At 35.2% G+C, this 27,974-nt stretch overlaps 1 protein-coding gene and 1 long non-coding RNA gene across 2 annotated transcripts in view; one reads left to right on the top strand and one right to left on the bottom strand.

Moving 5' to 3' along the window:
- The window catches only part of Cad87a (cadherin 87A), a 639,019-nt gene that overhangs the window by 591,823 nt on the left and 19,222 nt on the right, over positions 1-27,974 (top strand). The window contains exons 6-12 of the mRNA XM_076791575.1: positions 13,480-13,614; positions 15,375-15,567; positions 17,514-17,824; positions 20,261-20,419; positions 20,796-20,983; positions 23,544-23,706; positions 25,090-25,534. Of these exons, the coding sequence (XP_076647690.1) occupies positions 13,480-13,614; positions 15,375-15,567; positions 17,514-17,824; positions 20,261-20,419; positions 20,796-20,983; positions 23,544-23,706; positions 25,090-25,534 (1,594 nt within the window). The remainder of the gene's footprint in view (positions 1-13,479; positions 13,615-15,374; positions 15,568-17,513; positions 17,825-20,260; positions 20,420-20,795; positions 20,984-23,543; positions 23,707-25,089; positions 25,535-27,974) is intronic.
- Positions 22,964-24,502, bottom strand: LOC143356147 (uncharacterized). Its single transcript, XR_013082620.1, has 3 exons — positions 24,447-24,502; positions 23,576-23,647; positions 22,964-23,331 (listed from the first exon to the last, which is right to left on the bottom strand). It is a non-coding gene; the product is annotated as an uncharacterized LOC143356147 (long non-coding RNA).

Below are 27,974 nucleotides of genomic sequence, written 5' to 3'. Positions count from 1 at the left end.
TTAGTCGCTTCCCGCGCAAGATGTGTTAACAGTTACGTGCATGGGGACACAGTTACGGGCAAGTGACTTAGCGGAGTGGGGGTAGGCCGTAGAACAGCCGTAACCGGCCACGTATGCAGCTGTGACAATGTGTATGACAAATACATGCAACGTTGTCCGCAAAGACATGGCTTCGTGCTCGCCATTCTGTGTGTGCCCAGAGTAAGAAAATCGCTGCCCGTACAAGCAGACGCCGAACAACTCTGCTCTAGAGGAACAAACTTCTCTAGGAAGCAAGAGTCAAAAACGAACTGTTATTTTAGAAAACGATTTTAAAGCTTCGTAAACTGTTTTATTCTATATGTCTACACGGTATCTCAAGATGGTATAAACGTGAAGGGTATGATTCCACATAAGAAAATATAGAAACAAATTTTTTTCATTTATCTCCTCCTTCCCAAAAAAATTGAGTTTGAAAATTCGGCGAAAACGGGTGCCATTGAATAGTAATTCGTTTTACGCGTCTGTTCATCACCTACTAATTCTACTTCTGAAGAACGCCAGGCATGCGAACATGACGGATTCTTAAAATCAATTTTCTCGAAAACGACGCGTCAAATGAAAAAAATTTATTCTATATTTTCGAATTATCTTCTCATATAGAATCATCCCTTTCACGTTTATACCATTGTAGGACACCCTGTAGACATTGTTAAGGAATAGTATGGTCGTGGACGGGAGTAGAAAATTAACGGCACCAATGTATTTAGAGTAGTGATGACCAGTAAGTGTCTATGTCCACTTTATTAAAACTTAAGAATTCTAACTTAACAAATACGGAACCCGACACCACTTAATACTAATAGAAATAAAAAACGAGAGACTAGAATTACGCGAGAAAATAAACAGAGAAGGCTAGATAAGCGCTAAAGCCTTGATCTTTTGTAATAGTACCGTTTAGCAGCTCAAGCGAAGCTGGGTTTTGAACAGCAACTGACTTTTCGGGAATCCGTTGTGCCCGAAAAGACAGAAGGTGACGAGGAGCCTCAATGGTAGCGAGTAAGCTGTTATGGTTTTAGCTGCCTCGTCTCCTCTCTCTCCCCTGGCCTATACCCACTCACGTGCCGTCGCTTGGCTCGCGTGATCCGCAACACATATGGAATAAAATAGTTTACAAAATTTTAAAGTTGTTTTTTAACAGAACGGTTGACTTGAGACCTATAGTTCCTTTAAGACTTTTGTTCTAAGCGATGAGTACTATAGGATGCAATAAAACAATTTTGACCTTGAGAAAGTCGGCCAGGGTCAATTTTGCACCAAACTTTTTTAACAGATCTTCGCCGATGCCAAGGTATAAAATCACACCGTAACGGTTTTTACACATAATTTCTTGACACCCTGTACATATAGATATACATAAAAGCTAACCAGGAGCTATCGAAAACGTATTAGTAATTATGACAGCGAAAATGAATTTTTGAAAAATTATTTTTGAAATTAATTCATTGTTATAACACTAACGCAAAACAGCTGGAAATAGTAAAATTTTCTAATCATTAGAATATTGCAATTAACCCTGAAATAACTGATTTTCTTTTTCGGCGTCAGTAACACCGTGGGATCGTAGGTCGTAGGAGATCTAAAATAAAATCATATTTTAACCATTATTTAACATTTTTGAAAAATTTGCTTTGAACATTTTGCTAATTTATCGTGGTGTGAGGATCGTTTTGAGTTTTGTTTTTTCTAAAGTGTCAATTTTAAAAGAGAACTCAATCTTGAATGAAAGAGTATAGGAGTATATGGGGTGAAAAACTAATAGCTACTGAGATTTTACAATTGTGTAATGGTACTAACAAATATCACAAAAGTGGAAACGAATCAATAATGTACAGGGTGTTTCATAAATCATGGTTTTCGTTTAAAGCTTTGTTTTCCAGAAAAATAAGTTTAAAAATCCGTCAGGTTCGCGTGTCCTAGTATTTACAAAAAGTAAAACCCGTAGTTCATGAACTGACGTACCCCCTAATTCCTATTTAATAGCACAGGTATTCTTCTATTTTTCAAACACGATTTGTTCGAATAATGAAGCGTTAAACAAGAAATTGGTATTCCCTTTTTTAACCTACTTTTACAGATAGAATGAACATTCGACCGCTTGTACCACGATTTCGAAGACACGTGGTATACAGTTGTACGTTTTTAATGTGCAATTGCAGTTCTAAAGACACTAGCGTACTTGGTAACTATCTCGCCATAGAAAATTCAAGCGACTCCGAGATGAATCCTCCGCTGCGGGAGTTTATATTGTCGTATTAATATATTACGCAAGATACATACTACTAGGGAGAATATGCAGCACGTTGAATTAAATAGTGAAATGCCCGGAGATTAATTTCGTAGACGCTACTCGCAAGCGATCTCGAATTTATCTCGTAACAATTAATCATTCCCCATAGACGTCAAAAACGTATGCGAAGGAAAAAGGTCGGCAGCCGACGTTCTCCATTTATTTATCATTTAGGAACAGGCTAGCTGCTGCACCACGCCGATCTCATCTATCGTGGATATACAAAAAATTCAGCGTACCCTTCTATGAATGTTAAATCGGAAGTAGAAACGAGAAGATATTCTTTAAAAAATGTTGACATTTAATAAAACCGTCTGTAGATTCTCATTTCAATTGTTAGTAAAGCCCAATTGGGAAATACGGATGATTTAATTTAATGAAATCTGGCGAATTATGAAGGAGTTCGGTACTCTGTTGGACGTCCTAAACAAAGATTTACATTTTATCCTGGCCATACATTTACGAGCAGCACAGGAAGGATATTCTTGCATCTTTTATCTCGAGCTGCACCATGAATTCAGGGTAATAGACCTTTCTGGTGTAAGTTTCAGTCACACGGCTCTACTCAAAAGAAGCTGATGTATAAAATAGTATCTACCCATTTCCACCTGGGTTAATATTTGACTATCTATGTATATACTTCATTTTGCAATAGAGAAGGCACGACAAAGGAAATTAATCGATACTATACCGACGCTACTTCCAATTAGGTTTTAACATCTTCCCTTACTACTATCTTACTACTTTCTTGATACTATCTTCCTTTGAACCTTTAACATCAATACATAAAAATTGTAATACCACTACAATTATAAAAATTTTTGAACATTTATATGATGATTTCCAAATGATAATAGCATTACGTGAAAAGAGTTAAAAAGGCATCATACAGGGTGTCCCAAAATATTGTACTTTCTTAGAAGGGGTGATTCCCGGAGTGATTTGAAGTAACTTTTTTCTTTACGAAAATATCCTCCGCGGCTTTGTTAAGGAGTTGTTGACAGAAAACATGGACCAATCAAAACGTGGCTACAGCGGACGGATTCCTCCTCGGCGAACGCCAACGCCACACTCTGCTGCAGACACACTCTAATTGGTCCGTCTTTTCCGTCAATAACTCCTTAAGAAAGCCGCGGAGAACATTTTTGTAAAGAAAAAAGTTTCTTCAAATGACCTCAGGAATCACTCCTTCTAAGAATGTACAAGATTTTTGGGATACCCCGTATATCCAATAGTTTTACTAATTTCCAAACAAAACTTTGGAAGAGTGTTCCAGAAGAATCATACTAACAAAATATACCATTTTTGAAAAATCCACTTTTTTTATTTTATCAAAGGTGTGTAGCCCCTTAGGTGCCATACATTATAAATACAACTATAGATCTAAATAAGAGAGAAATATTATACATACATGGATTGTTTACCGCTTTATTAAAAAGTTACAAAATAATTACATTTATATAGTTTCATGCGAGCTGTAGTCATTAAATGGCCCTACATATTCCACATATGTAAGTTCCCTGCAGATGCCTGTACCGTGATTTTTAGGGCTTATCATATTTCGCGTGATGGAGTTTTCAGAATTAATCGAAATCTCTATTGTCGTATTCGTGTTTCATGTTTTATTAACAAATCGATTCTCAGAATTCGTTGTGTGCAGACTGTCAGTAGTCATTGGTGTATTTTTCGAGTGCGAGTATGTCTAGTACAATCTTTTCTTCCAGAGTGAACATTTTTTAGTTAAAAATTCCATCATAATATTATTATTATTTGTGGCCAAAAAATAATCGTCTCGATTGAAATTGAAAAAAGTAGCACTCAGGTATCCTTACGCCAAGTCAAAGCAGTTACAAAATAATTTCATCAGCTACATATTCATACACACACATACGTCGACTAATCCTCTCGTTTAATCTTTGTAATCACTCTAGAAACTCATGCATAATGAGTCTAATTAATTATGACAAAATAATCCATAGTTACTTAAGAAGCGAAACAATAACTTTGACGATATGCCTTTTAATTAGTTCGTCATTATAAGTAATACCTTTAAATACTTACCTACGATAATAGTTAACAAGATATTATCTGAATAATTTTTCCTACTAAGTACCCGAAAGCTAGTAACGTCCTAGAACTGATGTCCCTCAATTTGAATATTTTATATTAATTAATATATGATAAATAATATTCCTCCCATGTATTAAGATCAGCTAACTATTGCTGCTCGGTCATTAAAAGTTTTCATAACTATGTCTCACGCACTTACATTTACAACTTGACTCCGTTGAATTTTTGTTAATGCTGTGCAAACGTCGGATAGCGAGAAGTCAAACAGTCAGAAAAGAGACAAAATTGTCTACTACACTAGAAACTAATTTAATTTGCCATATTGGATTTTAATATTTCAAATTATAATTTTCAACCATCTTTTTTAAATGACATGATATTAATTAAACGTACAACTCCGCCAGCAAACAAATTAATATTTTCTTTATCTAAAGTAGCTATGTAACAGCGACTACACCTTTCTATTTCCCAAATAGTATGCTTCCTTGCGTAACCTATTAACAGTACAATAAATGCTATGAAATATTTTATTAAACTGTGAAACATATTATATCTTACCAAATTATGTTCGATCAAAATGATTCATCTATCACATTTGCAACAGCTCACCTTATTATGAATAATTATTAAACTGAAAATTCCAAAAATGCAAATTTTAAAGCGCGGAGTTTACTTGTTCAAAAGTTATATATGTGTAAAGTTGAACGATTTCAAGCATTTTTGATAGGTAAGGCCAGCGCCATATTGGTATGGGCATAACTTCACCTTGGCAACCCAGAAATTTTTAACATTTTTTTCTATAATCCTGTAGATCTTGACGAAAAAATGCCAAAAATGCAAGTTTTAATGTGAGGAATTCGCTTCCTGTGTGCTTATGCTTCCATCTAGCGGCTCGACTCATTACACGATGCGCGACGCTGAGTACATACGGACATGGCGGCGCCCTTATTTGTCAAAAACGCTTGAAATCTCTCAAATTTACACTCATATAACTTTTGAACGAGTGAATTCCGCGCTTTAAAACTTGCATTTTTGGAATTTTCTTGTCAAAGTATATAGAAGTAAATAAAAAAAAGTACAACATCTTTGGTGCCAGAAGATGAAGTTTAACATTGTAAGTAATGCAGATCATTTTTATTTTGCTGAAAAATCCGTCGTCTACTTATTATAATAAGCACGGTAATTTTTACTCTTTACTACAACGCCTAATAAAGAATACTACAAAATTTTACAAATTTCGAGAAACATTAGGTACGTTTAATGGTCAAGCATTGCTCGCCATTACGTTGTATAAAGAAAGGAGACATTAAAGTTCACCATCGCAAAGCCACCAAGCCATTAGTTAAAGAGTTTTACAGTTTTATTGGTCGTCCAACAGCTCCCTGAATTTATCGAGCGGATATGACTTAGATGGTACGCGTTGTACCCGCTAATATTCCAGCTGCACTTTTCCGGTTTCCCCGCAAAACTTCCACGGGTACATAATATTCCCCGTGCCATGGTGATAAACGTATCGGAATATTTTTTTTAGAAAAAAGTGCCCAACACGGTGATCATTTTTCTTACGATTTGATCGCTTAAAACCTGCGCAAGGAATGTTCAGTTATCGACCCAAAAAGACGATAAATGGTTTTACGCTGCGTATGGTCCGTAAATCGCTGTGATATTGAACGCTCCATAAACACGGAGCCTGACGTACTTGAAATATCTCGGGTTCTTAGAAAATTTCGCGACGATAGACCAAATTAAGAAAGAGTTCTGTGAGATAAAAATACACGTCGGTTATTTGTACGCATACTATTATACAAGGTGTACCATTTATCTTGTCTGCTATAGCATGCTCGTTACTTTTACAGGTACAAGAAAAATGAGGAAGTTGTTTGCTTTACAACGATGAATATTATGATGCTGTTTCCCTCCAAGATGATGTTTTCGAATTTAAAAGATCGTCGGCGATTTTTCAATAGTAATAACTAGACTGCGGATCTTTATACATTTATGGCGTCTGAAAATTCCAAAAAATTCTAGAAGATAACATTTGTTACGAGCCAGGGCCGCGGGCAGCGTGAGAGGCCGGTGAAGTGTTATTACCCCAGGAATATGGTTTCAATTTGTTCCTGACAGATTCCAGAAGGGAATGTTCTCAAGCTCTCCATATTAGGAAATCGTACGGTACTGTTACTGAATAATGCTTCGTGCCGGCTGCGTCTAGCCGGAGTATAATCAACCCTTTTATAAACAAGTGGATTGGTTGAGACATTTATTGATCTTAGGAAAGAGATTAGAAAAATTCTAATCGAAATAAACGCGGAGAAACTTCTCCATACGTAACACATTCAATAAGTACGATTTTTCGTAATTTCATATCAGCAAAGGCTACTACCACTGAAAATGAAATTTCATTTGACTCCAGAGGATTTAATGTTTCCAAAATTTTCTCAAGAATGGTAATGGAGCAAATCTCATCTCAGATTCGTATTCAGTGCACGTAAATCTACAATAGTCACTCGTTGTATGTTGGAATAAATTATAAAAGAAATTAAAATTTGTCGGACGATGTAATATAATTACACACTCCCGTTATTTAATTACGTGGAACTTGAACTTTTTCATTCAAAATTCTGTTGTTTGTTTCGGCAGAAATTGTTTGTGCAATGCAACATTTAATTAAAATGCATTTAATAGACTGTGAAAATGTGTCAATGGTTACTTTTGTTGAGTACGGAGACTTTGCTTACCTACGTGACATTCCTGCTTTATTCTTGGTGCCACGTATTGAGATAAGAGGTTCGAGTCACACACACCTAATAAATAACTCTCCCCTTATGGGAATAAGAACAGCTTGGAAAATTTGGAAAAATGACACTGAGATGACGCATACCCCCACTGCCATTTCTAGACGAATCTCGGGTGAAGGGGTCAATGAAAGCCATGCGACACACATCGTGAGATCGGGGTTATAGTCCCCTTCAAACAAGTTCAAAGTAAAAGCAAGTAAAATAAGATCATCCCCGCTTTTCTTAGTGCGTCAAAACCGAGAGCTCGGGAGCAGAGAATCCGCGATTACACATTACACCTTAAACAAGTGTACATACCTTCTTCTCTTTTTGTAAAGAATATATTGTATTTTCATATTAGATATATGAGAGTCTAGTATTCTTGCTAGTATTCTATTCTGAGACTAGTATTCTTCCCACTACGATACACCTTCACTGCTGGAGATGTATCGGTATCTCTTAACATTACGAGAGCCGATTTCCGAATACCATACCCTTACCTATCCTGTGATACCAGATAGTGAAACAGATATCGGCTAGTTTACGACTTCCTACCTAGTGACGACCCGGTGGTGAAAGAGACACCGGCTAGTCCACGACTAGTGTTCCTGATTTCTCAACATTTTTCATTTCTCTAGAAATGAGAAATAAGACTATATTTCTCGATAATTCTCGAGAATTCTCGAGATATACATTGGGAAACTTTTACCAAACTTTTATAAAGTGAAACATTACGCTTTTGTTTTGAAATGACTTCTTAAGAAGCATAATGCGTCTAATGTAGAATCAAGCAATCTACTTCTTTTTTTTTTGTAACAAAATCTGTTGCCGTAGAAAAATTTCTTTCATTTTGCGTGGATGTTGGCTTTATCGTATACAGAACATCCAAAAGTTGTTGAAGATTGGGTGTCTTTTTTTCAGTGGACTCAAAAATTTGGAATTCCTTTGTTGAAGTCAGGAATTTATTTTCTTCTGCCGCTAAACTCTTGACACTAAATTCTTGAAGGCAGTCTGTCAGGGAAATCTCACAAATCTATTGATGACAATTTCGTACAAGTGGAACTAGAACTGAAGAAATTAGTTCACAATGAATGGAACTAACAACATCTTGTTCAAACGTGATCACACTTTCGGAAGTGCACGACGCGAATTCGGGTGTTTATAATGCTCACTTTCGGAATGATGGAAGCGAATTTTGCCCGCTGAATGCGGTGTAGGTCATTCGCTAGGTCTTTAAAAGAGCCAAGACTCCGTAGATTCGCGATAAGGTAGAATGACCACGTTACCGACAAAAATAGGCGAAAAATGGTTTAACGTGCCTGAACTTTTCGTCCATATATGAGAATATTTTTCGCTGGGAAAGGGCTCATTCGAAAGAGGATGGTTCGATCTAGCGCGCGCTGGTCATGAGCTGACGAGATTATGCAGATATTCGGTAATATAAGCGTTAGAAGTAGGCCAAAAATTGGCGATATGCATGCCGTGGAATGCAATCATTTTGATGCCATTGGATGAATTTTCTGGATGAAATCGAGAGTAGCGCGCGCTAAAAAATATCTCCAGCTACAAATTGAGCTATATTTTATCTTGATTCTCTGCGAAATAAAACCAAAAACTTGAAGCATGACGTCAAAAATCACAATGTCGATAATACAGAGCAAAAAATGTGACAAGTTTGGTCACAGACTTAAGACCCATCGGATCAAGACCAAGACGGATCTTAAGTCAGTGGCTGAAGGCTGTGAATGGGAATTATACAGCAATTACCGACTTGCTGACTCTGGAAAAGTCACGTGACTACCCTTGGCTCTTAAAGACCTATGTTTACGTTGATTATTTATGGAGCACTAGAGAAGCATGATGCATTACTAATTGATCATTTTGTAATACACAGTTTTACTGTTGTCACAAAACAAACGTAAGAACCGATAAGAAATGAAGATAAAGAACGTGACTTTCTCTTATAACATCGACATTTTAAGAATCTGCTGTCTTTGGTTTGCGACACCGATACTGCACCAATAGCAACGAAAATGAAAACAGGGATGAAGATCAGGGAGAAATTAATGAATTGCGAAAACCGGTACAGCAAGGCATTAACGTTAATCAAGATCAAAGAGAAGAATTACAAGATATATTTCGAAGATTGGAGGAAAATGAAAGTTTTTTGCTTCGAAGAACCAACGGAATAATATTAAAACATCTTTACGGAAGAATCCATCATACATGTATTTCATCTGTCCAGAACTGAAGAACACGAAGGCGTTCACTACGACATAAGTATATTATAAGGATCAAGAATAAGCCATTATAAATTACTAGATAAGTAAAAATAATCCAAATTACGCCGTGCTTAGACATATTTTAATAAAAAAAAATCTCACACATATGTTAGTAAAAGTTCTGGAAAAAAAATAAAAAAGTTTCGTTGATCTACATCGACTGCTACGACTCTGTGCGTCTCTTTCTTGCCACATGCTGTCCTTCTTTGCGTTCGAAATTTTCAACGCTTATTAAATAAATAAATATAATCGAAATTCTATCGTGTTTGGTCTCGTTTTAATCAGAAAAATTTGACCACTACGTTGGTAAAGGTTTCGTAGCGAAATGACTAAAAGTAATACAGTTTCATGAATGCATTACTGTTGCCTCACCGATATCCTACCTCGGATTGTGTTAGATACAATGAATTTTCGTTACGAGTCAGTGCCAACCTTACGATTTGGAGTCAGTGAAACTACCACCGCGGTGAGGGGCCGAAGCTCGAGAGACGTCTCTCGAGCTACGTGCAATATTATATCGGTGAAAGTGACCCTTAGGTCACCGATCTGACCCTTAGGTTTCCAGTGTGCCCTGTGTATTTCAAATGCGACGCTCGGCGAGAACCTCAGATTTCGTCTAAAGGCTCGTACAGACCTGAACATTTCGACGAACATTGCGCCGAACAGCGAACGAAACGTAAAATCGACATTCATTTGGGCGAACCGAACGGCGCGACTTTGCGTTTCGGTCGCTGTTCGGCGCGCCGTTCGGCGCAATGTTCGTCGAAATGTTCAGGTTTGTGCGAGACTTAACCGTTTGCGTTCGTGCGCGCGGTCGATCCATCACTTGTCGGTTTTTCGACATTCATCAAAAGCCTCGTATAATCCTAAACATTTCGACGAACATTGCGCCGAACAGCGACCGAAATGCACAATCGCGCCGTTCGGTTCGCCGAAATGAATGTCGATTTTGCGTTTCGTTCGCTGTTCGGCGCAATGTTCGGCGCAATGATCGTCGAAATGTTCAGGTCTGTACGAGTCAGTCACCAGAACCGCGCAACTGACTCGTAACGAGAACTCACTGTACACCGTAGCGCGACCGAGTAGTACCCCCTAGTAGAACCCCCTAATAGTGGGGATAAAATTTTCTCACTTTCGGAGTAGGCAATTTTCTCACTATGGGAGAGAACACTGTACATTGTGCATCGTTAAATTCTTGAATAAGTTTGACTCTGCCGAATCATTAACTACAGCTAAACTATGTACTATATTTAAGCCTACATTATAACTGGGATCAATTTGCCATTGCGAGGGTTCCTTATTTATGAAATCTAGGGAAATTAAAAATCTTTAAAAAAATGTTAAGTTTTTTAGAAATAAAGGCTGCAATATTGCTACCAACGTACTCATTTACATTATTTGAATTGACTTTACCCTTTGACTTTGACTTGATTTCCGTAGTGCTACGTAGCATACATGGTCATTGATGGCACTATACGCGTATTCATTTTTTAAGAACTCATGGTTTTGTCTTGGAGTTTCTGCAGCAATTGAAGCTTGGATCTATACTTTTAAATACAATTTACTGACAAAAATACATATCTGACGTATTACATTTTCTTCATTCTTTGATAATGGAAATTGATTTCTAAATAAGAATATATTTGGCTTTCGCCATCCATTGAGCATGATGAAATGCTCCTGATGCTCGAAAATAAAACTAAGGAACGGTTTCATTAAGAAAAATGATTACTAGTTCAAGAAACTCTAGACAGTCTTCGCGTGGTTGTTTCGATTCCCAATTGTACGATGCAAACTGTGTTATTTCCAATGCGTTGTCGAGTGACCTTTAACTACTTCATTTTCAACTTCCGATTTAAAATTAAATTTATTTATTTAAAACCAGAATCCCTGAAACCGTTTAAATATAGGACTGTTAGGTCTAGAAGATTTAAACATAGTTTCTGCAAAAACATCCGGCAAAAGTATTAACAATTAACAATTGGAACACGTCGTTCTCACCGGTATTACACTCCGAACAAAAAAGCCTGTTACCAGAGTACAAGTTGGCGGACACAAATTAAACCAATTATTAACACTAGGTTTACGGGACCCGTCAAAATGACGGGTTCTAATATTTTTAATTTACGATTATTGAGATTGTGAAGATCCATCTACGTGGAATTACTCAACAAACTTATTTCCTTAGGTGTATATTATTTAAAAAATGGCTGAAAACTTGGATAGACACATTCTTCTTATTTTTATAAAGTAATGTAAAATACTCACTTTTAATGCTCCGTAAACCTAGTGTTAAAGATATCATTTTTTACTCTCACTGTCGGTTGTAAAGAGAACTGCTCTTAGTTACCAATACAAGTTATATGGATATGAATAAACGAACAAGACATTGAGCATAAAGGCCAGGAATTTCTGTCCCTGTATCTCGGATTAAATTGCATTGAATTAAATTATATATAGACTTACAAGTAAACATTCACTTATAAGTTATAAGGAATGGAGTTTTCCGATTTGGAATTTTTTTGAAAGAATTATATCTGCAATGGGCCTATTTTACTCATGTTATTCAGGCGTACGCAAGAAACGGCAAAATCCTCTTCTTTCAGAATAATTAGTTAAAACCTGGCATGCGTATATTTTTTTTTTTTTTTTGAGGTGCTGAATCCGAATATGATGTTATTTTTTATGTAAAAAAATTTCCTATGGTAGTTCTCTTAATTTAAAAAATCGGTTTTTGTAGATAATTCAAAAAGGAAAGGCCGAGGAATTTTGAAATTTTTTTCAGATTCTCGCACCAATTTACTTCAAAATCCATGTTGACCTGTTTTCTGACTCCCAAGGACCGCATCTCGGCCCCAGGGCAAGATACCAATTCATTTCCCTGAACAAGAGAAATTACTACTGCGTGTCTAATGCCAAGCCCTTCTACCTAAATCCACTTACCGAAAGTTTCATATTGTTAAAAAGTTTAGTTGTACGTTTAAATTTGTAAACTTGTATTTTAAATTTGTAAATTTACAGACGTATCATCAACAGTTTAGTTGTAAGTTCAAAATTATAAACATTCATAGTTACGCTATGAACGGCCACTAGGAGAAGCTTGAGCGAGAGTGTGTGGCCACTCACACCGCTAGGTCAGCTACGTCCGAACTATCTTTGTCAAATAGTTTAATTTCAAACTGCCAATAATGTCTCTAAATATTATACATTCCAATATCTTGATCCTCTATCATTGACTCTTCGCATCTGTGTACCTAGAACGCACAAACATTAATTTTACTTCTTCATTTTTCAATTTAATTGATTCTGTCAGTCATAAATTTAATATGACAATACAATTGTAGTAATATTTAAAAAATGATAGTGATTACCTAACATTTGAACATTTTCAAACATTTTCATTTTTACCTCAAAGCAGTTTTTGCAAATAGAGCTGTGAACCCTATCTCCAGGTTGTTTTTACACAGAAGAAATACCACGCAATACCTACTACATAAATTAGCTATTGTACAATATTATATATCCTGTTGTTTCTTTATCTTACAGCGTAATCTCTGTACGTGCTCTCTGCGAAATTGAAAATTCATGTATCCTGTAAATCTCGCACATAATAGTATCAGTCAAATACGTTGAAGAAGGACAAGAAATTAAATTGTTTCGGCCGCATAAAATATTATACAGGGTGTCGCAAAAATGTTGTACTTCCTTGAAAGGGCTAATTCTGCGCAGCTTAAGGAGTTATTAATGAAAATCGCGGACCAATCAGAGCGATGCTACGCCGTGACGGACAGATTCCGGCTTGGCCAATATCAACGCCACGCTCAGTGGAATCTGTCGCCGTGCCGGAATTATCAAAGCCGCGGAGAACATTTTCGTAAGCAAAAAAGTTACTTCAAATGACCTCAGGAATCGCTCCCTTCAAGGAAGTACAACACTTTTAAGACACCCTGTAGAACCCGCGAACCTATTCTAAAGCGCATAATCGATATGAACGAAAAGTAATTCTGGATTTCTTTTATAGTTTCTCGATGCCTGCGAAAAGTTCGGCATTGTTAAGGTGGAGAAAAGCCAGAACTCGTACGTCGGGGCACTAGTGCTGCGACAACCACTCGACTACAGGGAGAGACCATTTTACCAATTGGTACTTAGGGCGAGCGTAAGTATACAATTTGCAAAGTAATTTTAAATATGCCATCAGCATTACACTCTCAAACTAACGTCATTGATGAGTCTTTAAACATTTTGTTTACATTATTTCACTCCTTAAAAAAGTGATACCTTTTTCTATTCTCATCAGTTATGAGATATTTTATAAAATAGGTTTCTCATCACCAATTTTGAGGATCGTTTCCGTTTTCTAAAGATGAAAGCGGATAACTAATAAATACATATGTACATGTCGAATATTTTTCAATACTTTACATGTGTACCAAGTTTCATAACACACATTATATTTTACGTGTGTATGTTTCAATTGTCTCTTTTTATGCAACTTATTAATTACTTTAATAAGACCTTCAAAAAGAAAAGTGCTCATAAATAATTTTAGAAGATAATACATGTCATTCTGAAACATCACGTTAAGATCTAGAATGTCTAGTACAATAAATTTGAAGGTTCCCCTAGCTCTCTCACAAGAGACAGCGTACGCTACCGCACACCAATTTTTATAAAACTTTCGTGAAGAATAAGTCCTAAAGTTACCTATATTACCTGTGCAATAATTTTGCGTACAAAATAAATATTTAAATTCATTATCTTCGTATTTAAGTGCTTCTGATTTGTAAATGTATGATAATGCTGAATCATTTCCGGGGATCTATAAAATATAATAGCTATACGTGTATACACACATTTAGTCATACAAAGGAGGATGTTAAACAATGACCGAATATTAGATAGCTCAGACATCTAAAATATTGATAAGGTATTATTCTTCAGGTTCTAAGAAAGAGTAAACCCACCATTATTTGTCGGCAAAATGATAGGAAAGTTGTAACGAAAATAGATGAAGTAGATAACGCATAGAGCGAAAAAATTGAAAATCGTTAATTTCGAGTAGTTATCGCTTCGTAAAAAATGCTATATGTTATGTTGAGACAGGATATTTTGCAATGGAGATTTATTGTATAACAGCGGATAATAAAATACAGAGTTCTTGAAAAAGGTATCACACGCTTCACACACGAGTGTACAGCAGGAAGAAGAAAGAAAGTTACATCGTAGTTCGGTGTACGAAACACAGGGAGCGTTGCGCGCCTATTAAGGCCTATTTCCAACATGTTAACTATATTTTCATCACTTTGTTTGCACATACAATATTAGTATTGACTTTTGACCGCAAAATAGAGTTCGAATTTTTACATTTCATGCATTTTTTACGAGATAATAACTACTTACAATTAAAGAATTTCAATTTCTCGGTCTATGGGTTTCCTACTTTTGCGTTTTCATCGACCTTTTTAGCAACCTGCCTATCATCTTGTCGAGAAATAATGGTGAGTTTACACTTCCTTTGAACCTAAGAATAGAATCTTATCAATATTTAAGCTACCCAAAATTCGGCCAGTTTTTCAAATAAATTCTATAGGTCTTCAAATTCAATCATTTTTATTCCCGATTCTGCAGACCTTTTGTGTCGATTCTATATAAACTGTGTAACGAGTGAAAGAGATTTGAATCAAATAATTTTTTAACCATCTTCAACTAAACTTTTATCAAAAACTGTTTTAGATATATGTAATGACCCACATCAAATTCGTGTTCCTTATTCAATTTGACAGAGCGTCCCTAGAAATGTATATGCCCCAGAAATGCCCACCGCGATTCCACAACGCCCCGTTCATCAGAGCCAGAGAATGATAACTCGGGGACACACTGCGAAGTCACTTTTGAACGTATGAATTTTGCTCGCAGGATGGCTTGAACAATGAAACCACAGGGGTCGAAATCAAGGTAGCGGATATTCAGAATAGCCCGCCGGAATTTCTGGACTCGCTAACTGGTGTGGTGCGCGAAGACGATCCCATTGGAACACTGGTTATGACTATCAAAGCTCGAGACGGTGACAGGGGAATGCCGAGAAAAATGATCTATGAACTGGTTACCAGTAAGTAAATGTCACAGTCTCTCAATACATTTTTCCTCTTCACAATACTTCAGGATTTTTTTGATTTAAATTTAATTTTAATTTATACCTTCAAGCATACTGTTTATAACCGGGTTCAGTAATATCTCCGTATCTGTCGCAACGGTATCTGCCGTAACTGTCAAAATCTTATTCCCACCCCTGGAAAATCATTCTTGAAACCAGACAACCGATAAACACACTCGATAACCGAGCCTGCAATGTCGCGTATCGGCAAAACTCGCAGTAATGCAAGCGAAGCAAAAGATTGCCTTTTTTCAATTTTTTATATTTTTTTATCAAATTTTAGCATCGTATTCGTCGCATATTTCTAATTCAAATGACGTCAAACACGATATAATTACGATTATAATTACTCGTTGTGCATTTACCACAAATGTCAAGTCCGAAACATTAATCGCTTGTTACGCAAGCAATTATGATCGTAACTATATCGTATTTGGTGTCACTTTAATGAGAAATACAAGACGAGTACAATGGTAAAAGTTTTAATGACAAAAACCAAAAATAAGGAATTTTGATTTTTAAATTTAAAGAAACGAGCTGGCACGATTCCTTTGATGTTTGCCGAACGCCCGAACTACAGTCCGTCTTTCTCTTTCAATCGCTATCCTACTCTACGTTCGGTACACTACGTTCAGACCGTCGATATTTGACTCATATCCGATCGATTTATGTATTTAAGTTGAAAGTATTGTTTGTCAATAGAAAAAAATCGATATCAAAGTTTGAAATACGCGATTTACAACCAGGTTACTCGAGTTAAATGTGGTAGGTAAAAATACTGACGCGTAATTTAACAATAAAGCTATGATAAAGAGTTGTGAAGTCCATTCAGATCAGTAAAAAATCTGCTATTATTAAATAAATGCCATTTATTTAAAAAATAGAAGGTAAAAATAACAGTACAAATATTGTAAAAAATGTATCTATTGTTGTTGAATGTGTTCTATACATTTTCTGATTTGTCGGAAATGTTCATCGCAAACGGGTTTGTTTCGCAAGCTTTGCGAGTTTTTGTACGCTTTCTAGAACTACCGTTGTTGTAGCAAATATAACATGATTCTACTACTGTTATTCTTCCCGTTGAATCACGTGGAATTTGTGGAGTTATATTAATTAATTGGAATGGCTTATGTAACACAGATTCAATAGCATTTCGTTTCGTAGCTAAATGTCATAATTTGTAGATTTGACGACCGATCTTCGATAATAATTGCAGTACCTAAGTCTTATTCGTCAATCCAGAACGTACAAAGTCACTCACGCCTACACTAAGTTGCTATACACTGTATAGTAACTATACAGGGTATTCGACTACAGGTGGGAGAAAATTTAAGGGGTGATTCTCCATGACAATATAAGGCAAAAGTGAAGAATTGTCTAAAATGCGGCAACCCAACCAACAGAAATGTACGTTGAGTACGTCACAGACAGTGCGCCACAGTCACGTATCAAGTGACAGACACTCCATATGCCTCGCAAGAAATCACCTGGCAGGAATGCGGCTGTAAACACACGCATTTTCGGTTCTGGCAAAATTATTGGCTAAAGCGTTTGGAAGCCTAACCATTGACTACGAGCGAGGACCCTCTTTGATACGTGACTGTCGCCCGCCTTTATGAAGTAAACAACGTATACCTCTGTCGGTCGGGTTGCCGCATTTTAGGCGGATTTTTAATTGATTATAACTAAACAATGAAGCCGAAATCGCAATTCTTTTATTCTTCATTTTCGTCTTATATTTATTATCTTGGAGAACCACCCCTTAAATTTTCTCCCACTCGCAGTCGAACACTCTGTATAAAAGTATGAACGATGTTTGCACGTCAATTTTAACTGAATAGTTTCAATAGTCAGGGTTATAAAATCCGCAAAATAATAATAGTGAAAATAACCTTTCCTAGATCCGTTTGATTATTTCCTGTTGGATGACGAAACTGGCGAACTGAGAACAGCGAAGCCATTGAATAGGGAAGCATTGAAGGACTCAACTGGAGTGCTCACATTGAAGGTCAAAGCACGGGAATTGATCGATGGAATACCAGGCAGCGACAATTTGACGGTTTCAACGGCAGAAGCTACAGTAACGATAAAGGATGTCAACGACGAACCTCCAACATTTAATCGTCGCGAGTACAATATCGAAATTCCAGAGAATGTACCGGACGGTATGCCTTTGCCGCATTTGGATATGACTGTTGAGGATCCCGATGTCGTAAGTTTTCATAATGTTGCTTTACAAGAAACAATTTACTTATGGTAATTATTTACTTCAGTGACTCCTCGTAAATTTCAATGACCTTGAAGTATGTTGTCAAGGTCATCATTCTGAACAACTTTGCCCTATAGATGTTACCGTCGCGCGCCGCTCGGCCTTAGTTTTTTTAGATATTCGCCAAAAACTGTTAGGATGACAATAGAAAACTCCACCTTTTCCCGATGATCGAATTCGTCGTTCAAGGCGAAGGAGGACTCCACCTCAATAAATTTTCTTTTTTTTTGTAAAGAGAATGGGAGAATGTCTTACGGACTCCTCCTCCATACTAATATAGGTCGGGAGGGGGGTAGTGTGTATTGCCACGCAATACCCCCACCCCCAGGACTATCTCTGACCCCTTCTCACGCCTTCTGGACCGAAGATAGGCATAACTCCAAGGACTCGCTATCCGCATTACGCTCGGGTTACCTAACTTCGAATAACGCCACGACCCTCCTCCCCAAAATTCCTAACCCAGACTTAAGTTTAAGTTTAAGTTTCTTATTATCCTCGGGCAGCCGGGCGATCCCGGCACAGCCCTTTTCTACCTCTTCGCGAAGCTGCGCACTATGGTCTGAAAATCCGCTTTTTGTGGCCAAAACTATTTTAACGTTATTTCAAGACTAAAGGTTACTATATGCTAGGTCGTTGAATTCGTTTCATGCTTTGAAGCAGAGGAACGTTTTCCAGTAACATAAAAATTAACATATTTATACCATTCAAAGTACCATCGATGAAAAATGGTCCAATAATGTTATCACCAACGATTCAATTTAACACGAACATGAATGCACCAACTCGCACTAAATGCGGCCAAGTAAAAATGCGTCTTTTTGTTAAAATGGCCAGTCATGGTCATGGCCCGTTCATAAACCCGGCTGTCCGGGGATCCCCCATGCCACCTAGGTCTGTCACTCTTGCGTACAAAGCTATAATGTCCCAAGTCCGTGAACCAGAAAGAGAAAGAAATAACCCAAACCTAACCCAGACATAACCAAAGTTCATTCAAAAGCCGTACAAACCTACCGTGTAGTAACATTTTAGAAACAGGATTTCTCATCAAGTTTGCCATGTCAAATATGTTATCTGGAGTGTGATTCTGAGCAACCTTTCCCTATATCGTGATGAAATGAGAAGAAGAGCCCAGGGACGGGCGGCACGCGGAAAGTGGAGTCTATCGCTAGGTCCGCGTATCCCCACCTCTGATGCTTCTGTAATTTCAATGTTTACTCGTTTATGTTAAGAGAAATGTTGAAAAAATTGCAATTGGTCGTAATCGCGGAGAAAATACTAAAAGTTTCCTTTTACAACCTTTTTAGCTGGCCCTACGTTAAAAATTTAAGAGATGCATTTTGTAGATGTATCAGCTAAATGTATACGTTCTGAAAGCTTCATCAAAATTAATTAACGTTGCTATGAGCTATAAACTGTTAAAGATGGCGAAAGTCGTAGAAAGTAATAAATCTAAGGGTTCTTAGATTTGTCAGTGCCTGTTGTTTTCTTCCGCATAAAAACCAACCTTTATTATTTTTTCGGCGACTCTGAAAATTTCTTTTTCACGTCTTCTACTGGTAAATTAATAATTCTAAATTCTCAAAAAAATCAAATCGTTTGGTCCATTTTTAAAAAAGTTATTCTCTTTTAAAGAATGTACGAATATTAATGTTATTGTATATTACAAATTATTTCTGAACTTTTGTTAGTATTTGTATAAAAAATGCAATAATTTTTACATTATTTCTTTCGCAAAAATTGGATGATTAATCAAATACACGTGTACTTTTTTCCCTCGCTTCATACATTGTATACAAAACTGATTGAGTAAGACAACCACCAGATCAAATATAATAAATATAAAATTATAGGCAAACACTCTAGTATTTAACTTTTTATCATTATTTATTATATTTATAATCTATGAAAATACAGAAATGGAGAAAGTATTACAAACGACCCCGACTGTCGATATTATTGTATAATACAAGTGTCGCCAATCGTACTACTGAATCAAGTTACAAATTTTGACTAACGAAACACTCAAAACTGCTAAGTAATAAACAATATTGCTTGAAAATAGGTCAGATTAAAGATTAATCAGTTCAGTCAGGACGATTGTGTCAATCTATTAAAAATAATTTCATAAAGATAAAAAAATAAAATATATAAAATTTATTAATCACCTTATCCGGTTAACAAATAAATGACAGAATAAAATCATTGTCTATATCAACTTAAACTAATACAATTGTCTATTACATACGTAAAAGTACATTATATTGTATATATTTTACGAAAATATCTAATACACTAAATTTCGAAATGGAATTTAAAAATATCTAATCTTTTATAATGGAATTTAAAAATTTCATAAGATTATATTGAATTATGTTATAGGGCCTGAATTCCGTATTCTCCTTGCGACTGGAAGACATTACGGATGGGGCATTTACCATCGAACCAACAATGGCGACTGGGAGCACATCTGTGAATATTCGCGTTACAAATGGTTCTCTCGATTATGAGAATCCGAACCAACGGAAATTTATCATTTTGGTACACTTATGCATTTCTCACTATTACTTAAAAAGAAATTAATTTTAATATTTTAAGGCAAAAGACCACATATAATTATAAACCTTTCAAAAACATATAAAGCATTTTCAAGGGAGATAATTCTTGTAAAGAAAGCGATAGAATCTTTATATTCAGTTATTTAGTGGTTAGTATTTATTATATAAATGAAGGATAAAATGTACTGTTAACATACAAATGATTATATACCTTGTAAGGTCACCTCATTCATTAGTTTTTTTTTTATGAATACCTTCATCAGTTTGTAGTATACAAAAAATTACTAATTTATTGTTTTCATTTATGATTCATGCATCATTGACTAGAAAGTAAAACATATTTGCTTTTAATTGTGCAGGTTGTTGCCGAAGAGGTTCACACAAATCCTAAGCTTACATCCACTGCAACCGTGACCGCTACGATTACGGATGAAAATGATAACTCGCCATCTTTTAGTAGACCTACTTTCGCAGCCACGGTGTCGGAGACTGCACCACAAGGAACACCTGTTATAACTATCACAGCCAAAGATCGCGATAGTGGACGGTAAGAAATGTTACCTACGCAAATATTATAAATAAAGCTATTGCAACAAACACCAGGCATAGCCAATAAAGTGTTACAAGTCATCTGCATTTTTGTTTAAATTATATGGTTCAGGGAGGTGAGTATTTTAGTATGTATTACATTTTTGGGAACTAACTACCGAAGGAAAAAAAGGGGACCCGAAGATTTTTTTAAACGAGAAGTAGTATTGTAATAGTAGTATAGTATAGAATAACATCTACTTGTAGAATTCTTTTATTATGCATAATTAGCGTTTGTTTACAGCGTATAGTTAAAGAGTTCATCAGTTTTTTATTTGCCTTTTCTTGCACATATGTAACATCGCCAAGAATACACATTACGATTGACTTCGATGTGCGATAAGGAGCCATCGTCTCGCAAAAGAGCTAAGTAGTTCTATTTTATTCTGAATAGTTAACACTATTTTGAAAAAATAATCCTGCTATTATACCAATTTACTAACACTGATGATAAACACATCAATAATGAAAAAAACAAACTATTTATACACTAAATTACAGAATCTAATAGTTAAGTACAATAATAATAATAATAAATATGGAACTCTGTCATTTCGCTTAAAAATTGAAATGAAGCTTGCATTTCTCACGAAATACATATTCCACCATTCGCGTTCAAATGTAATAACATGTAAGTACGATATCTGTACGAGAGATATTTCCATTTATTATACACATAACTATATTGTTTTATTTTGACCCGAATCCCTTATTTTAATAACAATTTTAGTCCTTGTTTAGTCCTGATGGAGAAATTTACTTGTTATATACGAGTCGGTGTTCTACATATACATAGTATGGAGTGATGACTATCTTTTAGGTTTTCCAACATCTTTTTTCATAATTTTATGATGTTCATATCTTGCAATGACAAAAGGATGTTGAAAAAAAGGATTAGGCATAATCAACCAAAGAATTAATCAATTCATTAGTTACTGTTTACTGTGATTAAATATGATTGCAATATATTATAACTATAAGAATATACATAAAAATTACAATTAACAATTCAATTTTCGGTAAATATTTCCAATATGGCAGCACCTTCGGATGACCTTGACCTTGACATACGTTGTCAACGTCACTCTCCCGAGTGACCTTCAACAGGTTTTAGCCGTCACGTCGCTCATTTTTTATCACAATGTTATTAACAATAGTAGTTTGTTTACGGAAGTAAAACTTAGTGTAGGAGAAGATCCTCGGATGACTTTTACCGTAATATATGCCGTCAAGGGCACGGTCTTGTGTAAGGAGCAAATGGTTTGGATCGTCTGCATCGCTTGTTTTTCATTAAAAAGTCATGAGTCATTGAGTTTCTTAATTACTTTCGGAATTAATAATTAATTATAGACAATAATTAATATATTATATACAATGATTGAATAATGAGACAATTATTAATTATTATGTACAATAATTAATATAGAAAAATTCATCGAAAATGTTTTTATCAGATATAGCATGGTTTCAAGAGAGCTTTCACGTGATTATAGCAAATTTTTTGTCAACTACTTTGTTCATGATTTTTCAAGGTCACCTTCAGTTTTTGCAAATATACCTATAATTATTTTACGCCTATCAGTCAGAGCATTTCAAGACAAATTCGGTAAGTATCATAACATAACATGTGTTACTTTTTTTATCATCTTGATCGAGAAATGATTAAAGAAATACATATTCTAGAATAGAACCGTAATATTACTAACAGTATCGTATGCTATGCTATTGTACGCATACCGATGTTCTTGATAGATCGGAAGTATTGATTTGAGCTCTTGCCTACTGTTTGTAAACATTTCTATCTGATAAAAACATTTTCGATCGGACTGCTAACAACAGAGTAATCTCTGCTGGTCACAATTCATGGTTCACTCTGTATAATTAAATATAGATAGTAATTATCGTAGTAAAATCAACGCAATATACACACCTGCTCATAAGTCTTAGGACAGTGATCATATTTGTATTCAACTCTGTAAAAATGAAATAATCTTTGAAGGATGCGAACAAATTTTTCCTTATTTAAAGGTTTAAATGCCAAGGAAAGGATGCTGCACTCATATATCAAAAATCTTACCAAGAAGTAAAAAAATATTTATATCTTCTTTTCATCGAAGAATCCGCCACGTTTTTTTATTAGAGTTTCCACTATTTTTGGCATCCCTGTGATCAATATTTTCATACTTTCTGTTGTTATATTATTCCATTCTCGTTCCAAAATATTCCATAAATGTGTTTTCGAAGTAGGACAAAAGTTCCGTATCTGTCTGTCCAGTTCATCCCATAATTTTTCAATGGTGTTCAAATCTGGTGATTGGGGTGGATGTTTCATAATTTTGAATGGATTATTTCATTAAAGTTGTAATTATTACTGAACATATGAGGATATTTATATTATGTAGTTAGTACAGTTAAAGGTTCATAATCTATACGAAATACTTATATTTTAGGTATTTTTTACTTATATATAATACGTATATTTTTTAGGTAAACCTAAAATTTTGTAAATTGTGTTTCAGGTATGGTACAGCAGGAATAGCTTATCAATTACTTGGCCAAGGTGCACAGCATTTTTCTGTAGACAAAAAGACTGGAATCATCTCAATAGCTCCATGTTCAACACCTGGAAATCCACCTTGCTTGGATTATGAGGAACAGACTGAATATTTCCTCACATACAAGGTATTTACATTTTCTATTAAAATTTTTTAAAAATTACACATTTATACCATTTCCGTATCTGACATCAATAGATTGCGGATCTTTATGCAAAATAAAACTTTTATACATCAACTGCAATTTATAGGAACTAACTAAAAATTAATTTCCTTCATTAATAATTTTCATATATTAAAAATAGTACATCCACATTCTAGATATCAACGTAAGGATTATGAATACGGTAACAAAACACTTTTTTGAATTGTTGTTAATTAATGGTTCCATAGTTGTTCCCACTAAAATCATGCACTAAACAAGATATTTCTTCACCATATGAAAAACGTTTTCATGATAATCACTTGGATCTAAACTTTGCATCTAAATATAAAATTAAACTATATACGATAAATTATTTTAAATAGATGCATGTATCCTATATAAATGTGTATAAAGAAATCACTTTTACGTTATCTGATATACATATAACAGAAAACATATTTCAATGATACCGTTTTAAGGGGTTGAGATACTATAACATTTTCAAGAAATAGACAAATTTGTTTGTTGTGTCAAACGCTAGTTTATACATTTAAAAATACGTTACATATTTAACGCTTTCGTTACGAGCGCCGATCATAATCGGCATTCACGCGACGACCAATGTGTGCGAGCGCCGATTATGTAATCGGCATCCACGCGACAACCTGTATGCAGTGTCGCCAGGTCAAGACTTGTTCCTCCACTTTGATTTCCCTTCCTACCGTGCTATTCCCCACGCTTCCGTCGCGACCCGGTCACGCGAAACGTTCGGTTTCTGTCGTGTGTACTCCGGTACTGGCAGAGAGAGAGTAACTTTTTCCCCTCAATTCGTGCTCCCTCCCCTCATCTAGCGACACTGGCTGTGTGTACGAGCGCCGACTATGTGCATACTTTCTGGCGTAGTGTCACGTTCAAAAAGATATGTCTTTCTTTGTTAGAGAGGCTTCCCTTTGTTTATTTTGCGATAAACTCTTTATGTCGTAGGAAATTGTTTTCTACATCAAACATTATCAAATCTTTTTGGGCTGCCTATTGAAATAGATATTTGATAGTGTAAAAAAGCAAGCTACGATCAATAACAATTATAATATAAAAATAATTATGTATAAAACATTTGTAAAGATAAGCCTAAAATAAACGCCTCTGAGACATCGTTCCTAGTTTAGGGACGTAATTATAATTAAATATATTTTCCTCATTTTTTATGTCAATCTGAATCATTCATCTTATCTTTAGAAAAATATAATGTGAAACATAGTAATAAATACGACACAACGAAAGACGTTTTGTTTTTAATCATCAAATAAGATTGGAAGGAACAAACAAAAATTTCTAACAAGTAATCTCGACTCTTTCTCTTTATAGGCGACTGACAATGACGGACAAGGTCAAACAACCAGTGTCTCTCTACGCATTAGTTTATCAGATGCCAATGACAATCCTCCTCAATTCGTCCAAAACAAATATCGTACAGTAATAGACGAAGGAGCTGAAAAATTTGAGCCAGATTTGAAAGTGCAAGCCAGAGATAGAGATAAAACATCAAAAATTACATACTCGATTGTCGACGGCATTGATCATGGTCTGTTTGCCATAGATCAAGATTCTGGTGAAATTACAATAAGAAATAAGGGTCCAACAGATTTGAAAAATTCAACCCGTGATTGGATTGCTCTTGAAGTTCAAGCAAACGACGGGACATTTGTTGATTTTGCCACCGTTAATATTACGATCCGAGATGTCAACAATAACGTGCCTGTCTTCCTTCATGATTTCTATACTGCTAGCATTCCAGAGATAGATCCCATTGGTAAGTTATCAATGCTTGGTAGTATTAATCCATTAAGCAGAATGCCGGTAAATTGGCCCAACATTTGTGAATTTTTTATCTAAAATTTTTAAATAAAAGATAACCGAAAGTTATCTTTTATTTATACTCATTTTTCAGAAATACATATTCACCATAGTTTATCTGTAAGATACTCGTCAGAAATTTTATTTCTCATCTGTAGTTTATCGAATCTCGAAGAAAATTTTCAGCTTATCTTTGACAATTATTTGAGAGTCGAAGGCAGCGCCACCATTTATCTTACGGTGTATCCGTCAGATTTGGCTACGGAAATTTATCTTTGATTTTCGATGAAACGACTTGTTTTGTAGCCTGTCCTACCGTTACACTTACCTACCCTGCTCTTTGTCATGTCGCCTGTCCTACCTACCTCGGCCGGTCAATTTGACCGCATGAGATAATATGGTATTTAAATTGCTCTTCTAAACCTAAACAATCAGTGTAAAAGAAAGGCTATTCTCAATGTGGCATGGTCAACTCAAAATAAATGAGCCGCCTTATTGAATGAGACGTTATCAAGTTACTCACGCTTCATGCCAAATACGTCCAAACCGCAAAGGTGGACGGCACAGTACAATTTTGTAAATCGAGGAGTGAGAATCGCACTATTTTTTACATAATTGAAATTATATAAAAATAAATTTGTATTGTCATTTTATGGAAGTTGTTCATCTACTAATTTATTCAGCAATGAATTGGTTATTATCTACGTTTAAATATATTAACAATAACTTTTTTTAAGGACCGGTCATTTTGACCGCGTACGGTAGGAATAGGGAATAGGTGTACAAGAAGTGTCGTAGGTTTAGTGTTAAACACATGTTTAAACAAATAAATTTGTATTATTTAAACACATGTTTAAACCAATACATTTTTATTATTTAAACAATTTTCGTCACGTTTTGCAATGAGTAAAAATCATTAATCAAGTATTCATCAATACCACACCAAATTATAATACTTGCACCTCCCATCTGACCGCTGCTTAACACTCTTTCGGCAGAACATGGAAACTTTTTAATTTCTAGTTAATTTACAACATGCTCACAAATTTGTTTCTTTCAGACCGATTATCCGAAAAATCACTTACCCGGATGAGTTTGTCCCGCAGTTAGTTCGAATAATCGTTCGACTGTATTATACACTTGTCATTATCAACAAGTATTCGTTCCTTATCCCTTTAACTGCTGAAGTGAATTCTTATGAAGCCGATTTTTCCTTCTTTACACAAAAAATTTTTACATTTTTTCGGAAACTAACGTTCCTATCAATTTAGTCTGTATACTAAAATAAGTGGTTTTACTAAAATTTCGTTTATAATATAATATGTATACTCAAATTGCTATTATACTAGTTAAAATAACGTGAAGTAATATAAAGTCTTTAATAAAAGTATTAAAGGCTAATCAAGAAAATATGCATTAACGCCACGTTTTATTATATACAATATGCACAGAATCTTTTTCAAGACTATGTATGTATTATGTACAAAACTGTTCCATTTCTAAATCACTTTCATTTGATATCATTCGACCCCAAAATCTCCCCTAGCCTATTTTAATCGAACTTAAGCCGTTCAATAACCTACCAAAAAACCACTCTGCCAAATTTCAACCGCATACCTCGTCTGTTATGGTAGTTGCAGAGAAAAAGCGAAAACCCAGTTCTTGCCCCATTCTTCAAAATGGCGAATAAATGCAGATTTCATATTAAAATTTAAAAGTGACACCTTTTATATTAATTAAATTTTTTTCATAGTTTTTATACGCCGCAATTAAAAACAATGAGAATCCATTTTTTCAACGTTTTTTCTGAGAGTAACTAGTTATAAGTTATACTTATTTTTTCTCTTAATTCTTTAAGTATATTATGCAATGTTAAATATTTCAACATTCCGAGAAACATTTCACGTACTTTAAAGGCTCCTATCATTTTTCAAACGTATTTTTAACAATGCTATGTAACTAGCGCAGCTTCACCCGTATAAGGGTGGTCTTTTCAATTATGAATACTAGGTGAGAAAATAATGTGTGCAAAATTTGGAAGTAATTGGACAATGGGATTCCGTGCCGCATTTGTCTTGAAGTTTTAAAATGTTAAAGATTTCATCTCACTTTCGAACATAATCGTGTTTTCTTATTTTAAAATTATTAAACGTTTTTGAATAAAGATACAATACTTAAGTCCTCAAATCGAACACCTTATTTCTTAAATTCTTTACGTATTTACAGCGTTACGTACGGAGACTCTGTTTACGTGAGTCTCTTACTCCCTTCTTGAAACCACATGTTTTTTCTCAGCAAGAGGTCCGGGCCATATGCCATGATAAACAACTACGTTATTAGGGGAAAGTACATGCATATGGGAAAATTTTGAGGGATGCCTTCCAGATTTTTCCATA

Source organism: Halictus rubicundus, chromosome 8 (assembly GCF_050948215.1).
Source record: "Halictus rubicundus isolate RS-2024b chromosome 8, iyHalRubi1_principal, whole genome shotgun sequence".
Taxonomy (NCBI): Eukaryota; Metazoa; Arthropoda; class Insecta; order Hymenoptera; family Halictidae; genus Halictus; species Halictus rubicundus.
The sequence above is the reverse complement of the archived record's forward strand: the minus strand, read 5'-3'. Positions and strand labels throughout refer to the sequence as shown.